At 41.1% G+C, this 14,888-nt stretch overlaps 1 protein-coding gene across 1 annotated transcript in view; it reads right to left on the bottom strand.

The window, feature by feature from the left end:
- The window catches only part of LOC130211336 (cGMP-inhibited 3',5'-cyclic phosphodiesterase 3A-like), a 38,811-nt gene that overhangs the window by 3,879 nt on the left and 20,044 nt on the right, over positions 1 to 14,888 (bottom strand). Inside the window, exons 2-14 of the mRNA XM_056442074.1 lie at positions 12,077 to 12,253; positions 8,832 to 8,977; positions 8,638 to 8,744; positions 7,581 to 7,836; positions 7,187 to 7,251; positions 5,958 to 6,160; positions 4,936 to 5,067; positions 4,334 to 4,445; positions 3,767 to 3,874; positions 3,378 to 3,577; positions 2,440 to 2,643; positions 1,654 to 1,815; positions 440 to 653 (exon numbers count right to left, since the gene is read on the bottom strand). Of these exons, the coding sequence (XP_056298049.1) occupies positions 440 to 653; positions 1,654 to 1,815; positions 2,440 to 2,643; positions 3,378 to 3,577; positions 3,767 to 3,874; positions 4,334 to 4,445; positions 4,936 to 5,067; positions 5,958 to 6,160; positions 7,187 to 7,251; positions 7,581 to 7,836; positions 8,638 to 8,744; positions 8,832 to 8,977; positions 12,077 to 12,253 (2,086 nt within the window). The remainder of the gene's footprint in view (positions 1 to 439; positions 654 to 1,653; positions 1,816 to 2,439; positions 2,644 to 3,377; positions 3,578 to 3,766; positions 3,875 to 4,333; positions 4,446 to 4,935; positions 5,068 to 5,957; positions 6,161 to 7,186; positions 7,252 to 7,580; positions 7,837 to 8,637; positions 8,745 to 8,831; positions 8,978 to 12,076; positions 12,254 to 14,888) is intronic.

The following is a 14,888-nucleotide window of genomic DNA, read 5'->3' as shown; positions in this document are numbered from 1 at the left end:
ACTTTTTTTTTTTACCCTTCGGCCGCTTTCACACAAAAGCGTTGGGAATCTTCGCGAGGGGCGGGGCTTATCTCCGTAAAAAACGTTGTCCATAGCAACCACTCGCGTCTGTACGGTGACTTTGCTTTTGGGATCCACTCGCACGAACAAGTCGCAACGATTTTGCTGTGAACGCACCTTAAAACCTTTATGCTAAGCTAAACTAAGCATCATGTGATCACAGAAAGATACGAGGCGTATTAATCTTTGAACCTAACATCTCAGAAAGTACGTGGATGAGTTTATTCCTCGAAATGTCAAACTATTAATTCAAACGGGTCAAATGATACGTTGGAATCTCCGTATTATTATTTGTGAAGTGGTCAAGAGGTTCAATTCCCTCTCAATGAATGTAAACATGCATTTAGATTTAAAAACAAGTATCAGGAGGTTGTCATACGGGAGGCGTCTTCATCCGCCGTATCCTCCTCTGGCTCCGCCTCCCCGTCGGCCGGCTCCACCCAGCGTCCCGGCATGAGCGCGGCGGCGTCGTAGGACGAGCACAGCGGCGCCACGATGTGGGCGATGAACGACTCCTGCAGCTTGGCGAGCTGCGGCGCCGAGCGGTCCATGAAGGGGCTGACGGGGAGGCCCAGGCCCGCCTCTTCGTCACCCTGGGGGACAGAAGAGCTCGAGAATAACAGAACACACTTATTGTATTTTTATAACGATGAGGTTTCAAGACCCGTCGCAGAGCGTTACAACTATTGTAAAATAAATAGTGCTAAATAGCTTTCTGCGGCGTTAGTGAGATGCATATTCAAATTGGCGTTTACACAAATAACAGTCGTAACTAACATTATATTATTCATTATTCAAATAATATTACGATCAGGGTTCTTACACATTTTGACCGATGGATTTCCAGGACTTTAAACCAAATTTCCATGACCAAACTGTAATCTCGGGACTGACATATTGAGAGCGTACGTCGGCTTGTATTTTGAGCGTCTTTCTTTAAAAAACATTAATTATTTCAAACTCGGCATAAATGAACACATGTTTATTTACGCCGAGTTTGAAATGAATGTTTTCATTGTTTATGATTTTTTTAATGTTATAAATTCATTTATTTATTTTATTTATTATTTTATATTATATTTATTTAATTTATTTATTTAATATATTTATTTATGATTTTTATTATTTATTTTTATAACAAATTCCCAGGACTTTTCCAAAAATGTTATGATTTAAGTTTTTTTTCCATGACTTTTCCAGGCCTTGAAATGACCATTTTAAACATCCATGACTCTTCCAGGTTTTCCATGACCGTACGATCCCCGTGCGATACGTCATAGTCCGGTAGGCACGTCTTTCGACTCTTCTATTCCCGTTCATATTCGTTATTTAAAACTCACGTATGAATAGAACAACATTTCCAGGACTTTTCCAAAATTTTAGGGATTTTGTTCTTCTTCCCAGGACTTTTTCCACGTCTGGAAATAACACTTTTAAAATCCCACGACTTTACCAGGTTAACCACGACCGTACGAACCCTGCGGCGAGCGCTCGTTGCCGTCTTGGGTTGAACGCGGCGTTTCGCATTCGTCGCGTCTGAACGCAAATAAATCGAAAAGTCAGATTTTCTCAGAGAGAGATTTGTGGCCGTACCTGCTCGTAGAACTCGTTGACGATGCCCTCCGTCCACTGCAGGTGCAGCTCCTTGCACTTCAGCGGCCCGTTGACGTCGGCCAGCTTGATGCACATCTGGCACACCAGCAGCCGGTCGTTTTCATTGGTCCAATCGATACCGGACACGCCTTCGTCGCCCACCTGGGGAGATGTGGACAGGGAGGTTTGTGGAGTATAGACATTGCTCGGGATTCCCCACCGATTGGTTTTCGGGCGAGAACAGACGATCGTGGCAGAAAGACGATGGACGGATCGCCTTTTCTTTCCCCTACATCACAGGTGTCAAACACGAGGCCCGCGGGCCAAATCCGGCCCGCCGCATCATCTTATGTGGCCCCTGACGGCTTAAAAGACATGCGATCCACTTTTCTTAAAGAAATTGAAGAAACATTTCCTGTGCTTTTATTTTGAAAGTTTCAAATTAAATGGATTCACGTTGTAACATTGGAAACATTTTCTTATGTACAATATTTTTACACTCAAATAAACAATAATCAAATGCAGAAATTGAAGAAACATTTCCCGTGCTTTTATTTTGAAGGTTTCAAATTAAATGGATTCACGTTGTAATATTAGAGACATTTTCTGATGTACAATATTTCTCCACTGAAATAAACAATAATCAAATGCAAAGAGTTATTTACCAATATGTTCGAGGAGTTTATTAAGTGTTTCCGGCCCTTTAAGAGGGCGGCCATGATGCCGATGTGGCCCACGGTGAACACGAGTTTGACGCGTTGCATTTTACAGATTTATTTTTCTTACCTTTGCGTTAAACTCTGCGAGGAAGTCAAAGTGCTTTTTGAGGTCGGTGGCCAGAATGGCTTCGATGACCAAGAAGCGGAAGCGCTTGAACTCCACGTGGTCGAGGTTGGCCAGGAAGTTGTACTCGGGCCGAGACATGAAGAGGTTCCACGCCGCCGCCGCGTGGTGGTTCTCCAACACCGAGCGGTCGTTGTACAGAAGAGCCTACGACGGAACGTCAGGGGACAGGAAGTCAGACGGAAAGTTCTAGTCTTGGCATTCGAGATGAAAGCTGATACCGCGATGCTGCGTTCACACCAGAAGCGTTGAGAATATCGCTCGAGTTTACTCGCTCGACTACTTGTGGCTTTTCGCGTCATTCGAGCCTTAGAGGGGGCGGGGCTTATCTCCGTGGAAACAGTCATCATCTCCTTCATCCAGCATGAAGAAATAACCACTAGATCTGCTTCATACGTGTCGAGGACATCCCACAAACGCCCTCGTGTTCTGGTTCAGAACATTAATATCATTCATATATATATATATAAATATAAATATATTTATTCATGACATCACCCGTAGGCCGACGCAGCTCGGTGACTTTCCCCTCTCGTCTGAACGTCTCTTCAGCTCCACTCGAGCAGCCGTTAGATTCACCAACGGAGGAGCAGCTCAACGCCGATTGGCTCTCGCGGCTCGTCGTCGGGCGGATTTGAAATATTTAAACGTGAGGCGAAAGAGGACGACTTTTCGCGCCGCGCAATTCGCGTCAAACAGCCGGCGAAAATTTGCGTCTATCGCAACAACAAGCGTCTGTACGTTGAATTTGCTCATAGGATCTACGCCTTGTGGTGTGAACGCAGCTTAAATCTCTCTCTCTCTCTCTCTCTCTCTCCTCTCTCCTCTCTCCTCTCTCCTCTCTCCTCTCTCCTCTCTCCTCCGGTGGTAAAGACTTGTACCTGTGGTGCACTAGTAGCTACTAGAAAGGCGTTGGTTCTTCCGGGGTGGTCGTAGTCGTGCATGGCGGCCGCTACGTACAGCGCCATGAGCTCCAGGCCCGGGATGAGGCCGGCCAGGGAGCCGTAGCCGTCGTCCAGCACAGAGTTCATCTTGGACACCAGGAAGCCCGCCGCACCGGGACCGCCGCCGTTCTCAGAGTCTACCGGCGGAAACAGATACTGCCACCTCATTGGCTGCCGTATAACCTCGTTTTGTTGGACAAAAAACTTTCAGAATATTGACTTATTACATCGGCATTATCCATCAACAGGATGTCGTTGACTATAAAATGAGTCATAAAACAATACTTTTCTCTTGTTCTTAACCTGTATGCATCAAACATCCTCACCGGTGTGTAAGCCGTTCTCAGTGAGCACAACAGGGAGGCCCGGTACCGGCTGAGTGGTGAGGTACCAGACCGCATGGAGCACGTCGGTGGCGTGGATCCGGTTGTGATCTGGGAGAAAGAGTCAAATAAAATGCTTATTAGTCACACCAGTGGAGGTGTATAAATATAGATTTATTGTATTGGAAAGGTTTCATGTTGACCCATATTTAAAAATGACAATGCTCCTATGCTATTTGGCAGGTAGCTCAGGATTAGGTAATACATGTTATTGACAGTAATAGAGGACGACAGGCAGAAAGTAGGCCTGGGGATGTAGTACTATGACAATGCATTACACCCCCTAGTGGCAGACGATGGTAATTCTGGATATCAATATTTTACTCGATACAAACGGAGATCAAATATATATATATATTCAAAAGAATATGTATATAAAAAATATATAAAAAGATATATATTCTAACAAAAAAAAGTATATATATATATAAAAATGTTTTTTTTAAAAACCTAAAAATAAATAATATATGAATAAAGATAAATAAATACAAACGGAGATCTTCTACTCACAAGGAATGACTCTGTATCCGTTCTCCAACGCGTGGAAGTAGTTCATGAACTCTTTTACAGGAATTCTGAAGGTCTCAAAAAGACCCGTGTCCTCAAAGAGCTTGTAGGAAACCTGGGAGGGAACATGAGAAAAACACAGTCATATAATCTTAAAGAAAGATCGAGCATCTGGTAACACGAGATTTATTAAGGTATTAAGGTACGAGAATTAAACTAAATTAAGTTGGCGACTCATCAGTCAGTACAGCAGCAAGACGTAAGAATATGTATAAAAACATTAAAATGTAAAACAAGATATTTAAAAATAAATGACAAAATAATTTTAAATAATCAACACAAATAAATAATATCTATATTTAAAAAAGAATAAATTTAAATAAAATTTAAATAAGGATAAATAAATAAATATAAATAAAACACAGGCATCAATGGCTCAAAAGTGAAAGTGTGTCGTGCTATTGTCAATTTCTGTGGCTGCAAGCTTAAAAATGTAAATCCAGTCTTCCCATTGGCTGCACAGACTCTCCGCTAACTACATACATAGAAGAACAATGTCCATCATTATGAGACCGTTCTCATAGCAACACTATGGCTGTGGTCACCTGACTGAGGATGCAGCCCGTCTTGCCGTGAGTCTTCTCCACCAGACTGAAGATGGGAAAGTTCCAGTTGTCAAGTTGACTCGTCAGCGGCTCCAGCGTCGTCGTCGTCGCCGCGGACGAGATGCGTTTGTCCTATCGGGGAAGAGGCCAGAGGTCAGGTCAGAAACACACATGCAAGTACAGTAAAATAACTTTTACGTCACCACAGTTTGATGCTCGACAACCGGCTTGGATCAATATGGAGATATATAGATTATTAGACTGCACCGCGGCTTGGTTTGACAGCATTTTGCGAAAGAATGATGAGAAATTGTATTTAATTGAGTAGTATTTCTACGACATTGAATATATAATTTTAATAATAAATATATATATTCCCATGTTCGTTATTTCGAACCCCCTCTTGGGAGGGATTGAAAAGCACATAAAATACGTTAATTCAGTAGTATTCCTACGACATTTAGGGAATTGAATGCACATTAAAGCACATAAAAGACCTTTTTCCTTTATATTTTGTTTTTCCTCTATTATAATATTTTTAATCTTTGATTTATTTCTTTACTTTTGTTATTTATGTTTTATTTTCCTGCTTTCTTCTTTACTATTGTAAACTGACTAACACATACAAAACATTAAAATACTTGTTCTTTGATTCCTGTATGTCATATTGTGCATTATCATCAATATATATATATATATATATAAAATCAAAAAATATGTATTCTAAACAAAATATTCTAAAAAAGTTCTATATATATATAAAAAAAATGTATTGAAAAAAATAATATATATACAAATAATATATGAATTAAAAATAAATATATTTGATATATATATAAATTTACAATATAAAAAAACAATTATATATATAAAAATAATAAATATAGAAATATATATATAAAATAATAATATTTAAAAAATCTATATATCAAAATTCTATTTTAAAAAATCTATTTAAAAAATCTCTCAATATATATGTATTTTAACAGACCTTAAAAAAGACCTTAAGTTAAGCCTCCTACCTCTGGTGACGGCAGCAGTGGGCGAAGAACGACGTCCTCCGCCGGATACTCCCTGCATCCTTCCCTCGCTCCGGTCGGCTTCTTGCCTCCTCCTCCATCGCCCTCTTCTTCATTCTGTGCAAAGTCGCTGCTGTCGCTGTGGTTGGTCTCGTAGGTGCTGTCGTAGGTGCTGTCGTAGTCCGAGGACGCTACGGCGCGCTCGTCTGTGGAGACGGGACACAAAAAACATATCTTATTGTCATATTTACATTTAGTTACATGACATGTATTCTCTGCACTTGACCCATCCTTCGTTCTTAAGGAGCGGTGGGGGAGCAACCGGCGGTTCAGCGTCTCGCTCAAGGACACTTCAACATGCAACTAATGGGGAGAGCGGGGATCGAACCGGCGACCTCAGACGTGCTCTTCAATGTCCACAAAACTGTCAACTTAGAACATAGAGGGAAGAATGTTCGATATTCATGAACCATGTTAAATTCTAGAAGCATTTCCTTGTATATCACACTCACAGACACGGACAAATACTGGTTCTTTAAAAGACTTTGTGGTTCCACGAAGAACCATCACCTACTGAAGAACCATGTTTTGAAGTTTCGTTGAGGCACTATTATAGGTTCTTTGAAGAACTCTTTAAGGAAATGGTTCTTTAACCCTCCTGTTACCTTTCGGGTCAATTTGACCCCATTCAATGTTTAATGTCGGTGTTCCTTGGGGTCAATTTGACCCCAGGCTGTTTTTCACTGTGTCAAACATTTAAGAAATAGAAATTTTTATATATGTAAAGGGCTATTTAGGTCGTCAACAAACAAACATAAAGTACCTCACACTTAAACTTGGGAAACAATATTAATTCTAATAATTTTCTGGAGGTTTTAATTGCTGGGGTCAAATTGACCCCGAGGGTAAAATATGTTAGAAAATGTAAAGGTACCAGGAGGGTTAAAGAACCCTGGTTTGAAAGGTTCTGTGGAATCAGAAATGGTTCCTTAAAGAACCATTTTGTGAAGGTTCTTTAAGACACCTTTATAGGTTCGTTGAGGAAATATTTAAGGAAATGGTTCTTGAAAGAACCCTGGTTTGAAAGGTTCTTTGTGGAACCAGAAATGGTGCCTTAAAGAACCATTTCTTGAAGGTTTTTTGAGACACCTTTATAGGTTCTTTGAAGAACCATTTGGCACCTTAGGTTCCCTGTGTGTGGGCTGCCATCACAGCGCGTGCTCCCCGTTTACCTGGATGGGGGGTTCGGTCCTCTTTGTCGAGGTGGTTCAGTCGACTGTTGAACGGCCGGCCGCAGCTGATGGAGAGAGAGCAACACCAACCGGTATATTCAATTCAGTTTATTTTATGTAGCCTATATCAAACATTTCGATAAAGTTTTACGGCTTCCAACACAAACCAAAAATATAGGTTCCTTGTCCAAAACCCGTTTTTCTATTCCCAAAAAATGAAAGTAATCAAACCCACATTCTCACCTGTACTCCAACGGTCAATCTAGCAACCCCTGGGTCCTCGTGCCTCTCCAATTTATATTGGCATGTGTCTTAATTGACAGTGGCCTTCCGCCCCCTAGTGGTGGGAGGTCCAACACATACAAACAAAGGCGAATGACTCCGGTGTGTTTACCTGCCGCAGAGTGACGGAGGCCTCCAGTAAGGGGCGGTGGAGCTGGGGGCGCTCTGGCTGTGCGTTAAGGCTCTGTGGCGGCTCCTGCGGGCCACCGCGGGGGTTCGCTCCGTCGGGGGCCCGGACGGCTCAGGGAGGAGCTGCTGCTGCTGCGTCGGACATGTTTTGAGGGCGGGGCTTAAGAGGGGCGTGGCCTGAGCGGGAGGAGACCGGCACGGAGAGCCCAGAGGTGACGCGCCGGAGGGGGGCGGGGCTGCTGGAAAAAGAGAGAGCGATGCTGACGTCATGGTTCTGTCGTTGCGTTAAAAGTAAGTAATAACAAACATGAAAAATAAGTAATACACATTATTAAAATTAAGTAATAAAAACCACTAAAAGTAAGTAATACACATTATTAAAAGTAAGTCATAAAAACCACTAAAAGTAAGTAATACATTCTATTAAAAGTAAGTAATACAAAACATTACAAGTAAGTAATACATAATATTAAAAGTAAGTAATACAAAACATGAAAAGTAACTAATACTACTATTACAAGTAATAAAAAACATTAAAAATAAGTAATACACATTATTAAAGGAAGTAATACAAACTATTAAATGTAAGTAATAAAACCCATTAAAAGTAAGTAATACATAGTATTAATAGTAAGTAATAAAAACATTAAAAGTAAGTAATACAAACTATTAAATGTAAGTAATAAAACCCATTAAAAGTAAGTAATACATTCTATTAATAGTAAGTAATACATTCTATTAATAGTAAGTAATAAAACCCATTAAAACTAAGTAATACATAGTATTAATAGTAAGTAATAAAAACATTAAAAGTAAGTAATACATACTATTAATAGTAAGTAATAAAACACATTAAAAGTTAGTAATACAAACTATTAAAAGTAAGTAATACAAACTATTAAAAGTAAGTAATTCAAAAGTATTAAAAGTAATTAATGCACACTATTAATAGTAAGTAATAAAAAGCATTAAAAAGTAATACAAGCCAAAAAAAATTGCTCAATGAGTATACACACACACACACACACACACACACACACCTGGTTGTCCCAGTGGTTTGCTGTACAGGTGGTTGGAGGTGATGACGGAGGCCGACATGGAGCGATTCTTGGAGATGGTCATCATCACCGAGTTGTTCCACGAGTCACTGATTTAAGAAAACCGTCAAACTGTTGAAACTAAACTGTTGAAACACTGTCGTCGTCCTGCTGATTCGTGAGCCAGTGAGCGTCACCTGTCCGCGGCGTGTCTGATGCTCGCTGAGCGGTCCCGCCGCACGGGGCCCGGCTCTAAGGTCGGCAGCCCGGTGGCCGAGGTGGTCGTGGTCCAGGTGGACGAGATTCTCCTCAGCAGCCCTGGAGGAAGACTCCGCCTCAGACGCTGCGACACAAACAGGTCTGCCATCAATAAATGATGAGGAATAAATTGCATCTTTTTTTGGGAAACAACATAGATGTAACTCGGTAATGCTTCATTCTGGTCACATGACCTATATTGCTTCTGAGCTCAGGTAACATTTACTCTATTCGACCATAAAAACAGTCAAAAACACCCTAAAAGTAACACACAGTTTGTGCATCGAGAGACTAAATAGAACCTAAAAAAAGAAAAGCAGGTACAAATAGTGTTATACTTCGGACTGGAAAATAAACATCAGCCTCAGGGACATTTTCATGTTTTAACAAAAAACTATTCAACAAATAAGCTTTGATTGTAACAGTTTTTTTTGTTTTCACCCTGTCTCACTAACTATCACGTCATTCCAGATCCTGCTTCCCATCTCGTCAGTCCAACTCCCTTCACCTGTTCTCTCCCCTGCCTCTGATCACTCCCTCGTTAGTCCCTCATTACCTTCACCTGGTCTTCATGCCCGTCTCACCTGTTGCCCATTCCCTCGTTAGTCCCCGTCTACTCAGGTTCCCTCACTTGTCCTCTGCCAGATTGTCCCGTGTTTCCAGCCCAACCCTCACGCGTTACTTGAGTCAAGATATTTCGTAGTGTTCTGTTCTGAATTACTTTCTAAGTAAAGGTCATTATTTGCAGTGCTGTCTCTGGAGTCGTGCTTCTGGGTCCGCTCGAATAGCTCCGAGACATTAATTTACTTCATGAAACATAAAGACATCAAACTAGAGGGCGGCCATGTTGGTTTTTCCAGCCCAATCCTGTTTATTTTAAAAGTACTTAGATGTCAATCTTTCTCTCTCTCTCTCTCTCTCTCTCTCTGCATATATATATATATTTATATATAATAAATATGTGATGAAAGTTATTTATTTTCTGTAATGCAAAAAAAAAAACAAAAATGTCATTCATTATGGATTATTACAAATCAACTGAAATATTGCAGCTTTTTTCTTCTGATTATTTGCTGATTATTGCTACAGCTTAAGAAAACTCAAATATCGACAAACACTCAGCTGTTATAAATCTTTTTTATATATATTTATTATATATATTTATTATATATATTATATATATATATTTATTATATATATATATATTATATATATTTATTATATATATATGATATATATATTCTAAAATATATTATATATCTATATATATATTATATATATATAAAATATTATATATATATATATTATAAAATATATTTTATATATATAATATTGCCAAAGTATCAATACAAAAATATACAATTCATATGGATAGTAATAATAATGTCATAAATACATAAATAAATACATATCTCTCTCTCTCTCTCTCACACACACACACACACACACACTCAGAGCTCATGTACATAGAGTAATCTCACACACACAGGACTATAGAGGGCAGCAGAGGATGTAACTTCTACTGTAGAAAAGCATATCATCCCTCTTCGTCTGTTCACTTCTGAAGCAGATAAACACACACACACACACACACGCACACACACACACACACACACACACACACACAACCTCATAGTGCTCTGCGGTACACGTTCCTCCTGTTGTCGAGAAAAGCTCATCAAAGTAATCTATTATTTAAAGAAAGAACGGAGGAAGAAAGAGTGAAAGGGCTTTTGGTGGAGATCAATGACTGTGAATTCATAACTGAGTGAATTCAGCTTTAAGTGCAGATCTGAAATATCTGTAAGCTGACGATAATATTGAAAATACTCGATGGATCGCTGCATTTCATCGTGGATGTTTTCTACTTACAGTCTCTTTATTTTTCATACAAGAGCTAAATACATATGAATCACTGCATTGGGGGAATGCGAGGCTGTAAGATGAGATATTATGACGACACATCTGAGCACGAGATAAAATGTTTAGGAGATGCAATACACATCTCCTTTGAGGCACCATTTATGGTTCTTTAGAGAACCTTTCAAACCAGGGTTCTTTAGAGAACCATTTCCTGAAAGAGTTCTTCAAAGAACCTATAAAGTCAATGTCAAAGCTGCGGAACACTCTTTACCTTCGCATTGAAAATGCGGAAGGTTATGTTTTGATCGCCGTTACTCGCATAACTCAAAAAGTGTTAAACAGAATCGCATAAAATTTGGTGGGATGATTGGTTATTATTCGGGACCATTTGATTATATTTTGGGATCGATCGGGTCAAAGGTCAAGGTCAAGGTCATGAAAAGGTCAACGTCTTCTTTTTTACCAATTTTACCAATTTCTATTCAATTGGCATGCAACTAATGCCAACATGTTCATAAGTCAATGCCCAATCTTGTGATATGCGAAGGTATGCGCTCTACCGAGTGCCCATTCTAGTTTTTAAATGAAGTGATATTGAATTCATACTCATATAATATGAGCGATGAATTTTTGGGGAGGTGAGTTGATATTTGTTATTGCGCAATAAGAAAGAAAAGCTACAAAAATATGTTATTGTTTATTTTTTATCTTTTGAATCACCTTGTGGCCCCCGGACCCTCAGGTTTATTTATTTTTTTAAAGAATCTGTAATAATCCGCTTCATACAATTATATACACCAGTTGTGATTGAGCACAATTACTGTAAATCAAATACTATCATTCAATTGGGGCGATTAGTAATTATAGGCGGCCAATGATCGCTTCCGATTAATTGGTGACTTCTAATTTAAATATTTGACATCGGAAATGAGCCATTGGAAATGATTTTTAATTGTTTCCACAAGTAGCCCGGATGCATTGAAAATAAAATGGTGGTAAGAAAAATATAAATCCATTTGTTATAGTCGGTTCAATATATGGAGAATGGTGATTTATGTGTCTTACTGTTCGTATAGTTGCTTGTTATGCTTTTATGTAATTGTTATTTATTTGTTGTTGTTTTTTTGTCACCTGTGAAAACTTCAAAATAAAATGATTTTAAAGAAAGGAAATGACACAAAAGACACAAGAATGAAATTTTTTTTTTTTACGGAAGTCAAACATCTACCTTTGGAATGGCCAGCCTCTCCATTTTTCCCGCCCCCCTCTCCCCCTCCTCTTCCTCCTCCTCCTCCTCCTCCGAGCAGGTGTGTGTGTCTGCGGCCCCGCGGAGCCGGTGGAGCGGCTGGAGGCTGACGGTGGCGCTGAGGAGGCAGCTGACGGCCTTCAGGGAGCTGCAGGTGTCGGGGGGCAGCGACGGGTCCGCCAGCAGGTCTGAGATCAGCCCGCGGGCCTCGCCCATCGCCGCCACGTCCACCACCACGCTGCTGCTCGACGACTGGAGGAAGAGGAGGAAGAGAAGGAGGAGGAGGGGATAGATAAATGAGATCATCATTCTTTGTGCAACGCATCGATGACGCGGTGAGCGAACGTCACGCCACACACACGACTCTATCTTCATACCTGAGAGAGGAAGAGGATGTGTGTGTGTGCGTGTGTTTATACTAAATAAATAATGTTACGGTCCCAGGAGGAACACACCTGTACCTCCTGTCTTCTGCTTGGTCATGTGATGTGAAACTCGTCAAATAATTATTTATTTTTTTACCAATACAGTCACTTTTTCTTCATAATTCTCACTGAGACATATTAAGAGAATAAATACATAAACTTCTCAGGAGACATAGAGAGAGAGAGAGAGAGAGAGAGAGAGAGAGACATAGAGAGAGAGAGAGAGAGAGACATAGAGAGAGACAAGCAGAGAAAGAACAGAAACACGTTCCTCCTCCTCTCCTCACTGCTCCAAAAGAACAACAACAACGAGACAACAAGTAAATAAATATAAATACTCGACATGTAAAAGGAAACAAATGTTTTTAAATGGAATAATATGAAAAGCTCAATTTGATTGTTATGATAGGATTATGGATACAATCATCTTCCGTCCTTCTCTCCTCCTGTATCCTTCTCTCCTTCTCCTGCATTCTTCTCTCCTTCTCTCCTCCTGCATCCTTCTCTCATTCTTTCCTCCTGCATCCTTCTCTCCTCCTCTCCTCCTGCATCCTTCTCTCCTCCTTTATCCTGCCTCCTCCTCTCCTCCTGCATCCTTCTCTCCTCCTGCATCCTTCTCTCCTTCTCTCCTCCTGTATCCTTCTCTTCTCCTGCATCCTTCTCTCCTCCTGCATCCTTCTCTCCTTCTCTCCTCCTGTATCCTTCTCTTCTCCTGCATCCTTCTCTCCTCCTGCATCCTTCTCTCCTCCTGCATCCTTCTCTCCTCCTGCATCCTTCTCTCCTCCTGCATCCTTCTCTCCATCTCTCCTCCTGCATCCTTCTCTCCTTCTCTCCTCCTGCATCCTTCTCTCCTCCTCTCCTCCTGCATCCTTCTCTCCTTCTCTACTCCTGCATCCTTCTCTCCTCCTGCACCCTTCTCTCCTCCTGCATCCTTCTCTCCTTCTCTCCTCCTGCATCCTTCTCTCCTCCTGCACCCTTCTCTCCTTCTCTCCTCCTGCATCCTTCTCTCCTCCTGCATCCTTCTCTCCTCCTGCACCCTTCTCTCCTCCTGCATCCTTCTCTCCTTCTCTCCTCCTGCCTCCTCCTCTCCTCCTGCCTTCTCCTCCTCTCCCCCACTGTGCCAACACGTGATCTCTCCCTCCACATAAGCCTTCATCCTCCCATCTGCCCGCCTCCCGAGGCCGTCCGGCTCTCTCTCGTACATCGTTGTCTTGTTTCACTCTTTCCTACATCGTTACTCACTCTGTGCAAAACCGAAAAAGCCGGCGGAGGACACGTCAAATCTAACAGCAGAACCCCCCCCCCCACCCCCCCCCTCTTGTTTTTGGGTGGCAGGTGACTCCAGAATGTTTCCTCCCCCCACAGAAATGCACGAGCTCTTCAAACGTGTCTCATGCGTCCAGAGACGCGGAGCGATGAGTAACAGCAGCGAGCAGCCGGGAAGAGAGTTTCCAGGAAAAGAGCACGTGTGTGTGTGTGTGTGTGTGTGTGTGTGTGTGTGTGTGTGTGTGTGTGTGTGTGTGTGTGTGTGTGTGTGTGTGTGTGTGTGTGTGTGTGTGTGTGTGTGTGTGCGTGCGTGTGTGTGTGTGTGTGCATGTGTCACCTCAACCTGAACAAAACCCATTAGACCACTCCAGAGCTTTATGACATCCTGCTATTGTGACATTTACCTATTACCTGCGGCACAGTAATGGTTCTCTGTTCCGCGAATGTCAGGCCGAGAGGGCGATAGAGGGAGCATGTGTGTGTGTGTGTGTGTTGCATTTTTTTTTTTTAAGAGCCTTTCATCCGTTAGATTTCTGATATTTGAGCGTAAAAAAAAAAGGAAAAAGAACAAGCCTGTCGGTGTGTGTGTGTGTGTGTACAGTTGCGAGCTCACGTGCATCAGCATTTGAGCGGATGGAGAGTTGCAGAGCATCGTTCAGGAGGAGAGGAAGAAGGTTATTGATTCCTCCGAGCATAAAGGCCCACAGGAGACAGTAGGCGGAGCACATGGTCAATGGGTAAATCAACGACACACACACACACACACACACTCACAGGCATGCGTGGACAAGAATTGCCCCTTGGGACTCTGTCAAGGCTTCCGGGGTATTCTAGTACACGCGGTGCACAGAAAATATGGGTCATCATCCTTCAGCGAACGCAGTGCAGTGGAACAGAAGGCCGTACGAAACAGTGGAGTGTGATGATGATGATGATGAACCAAGTGAAACAGGATCTTTGTAAAAAGCTGATAACATCATCGATGTTTTAAGATAAACACGTATCCATTCAGAGAAATAATTATACATTTAGATGGAAACATATAAAAAGATCTTAGAATGACCAAGTCAAGACATGTCCGACATCTAAATAAACAGCTTTTTATTTCATTTTATTCCATTCATTTTTTATTTAATTTATATATATATATATAATTCATTTATTTCTATAGTTTTATTTAATTATATTTATTTTAT

The sequence above is a fragment of the Pseudoliparis swirei genome, chromosome 20, assembly GCF_029220125.1.
Source record: "Pseudoliparis swirei isolate HS2019 ecotype Mariana Trench chromosome 20, NWPU_hadal_v1, whole genome shotgun sequence".
NCBI lineage: Eukaryota > Metazoa > Chordata > Actinopteri > Perciformes > Liparidae > Pseudoliparis > Pseudoliparis swirei.
The sequence above is the reverse complement of the archived record's forward strand: the minus strand, read 5'-3'. Positions and strand labels throughout refer to the sequence as shown.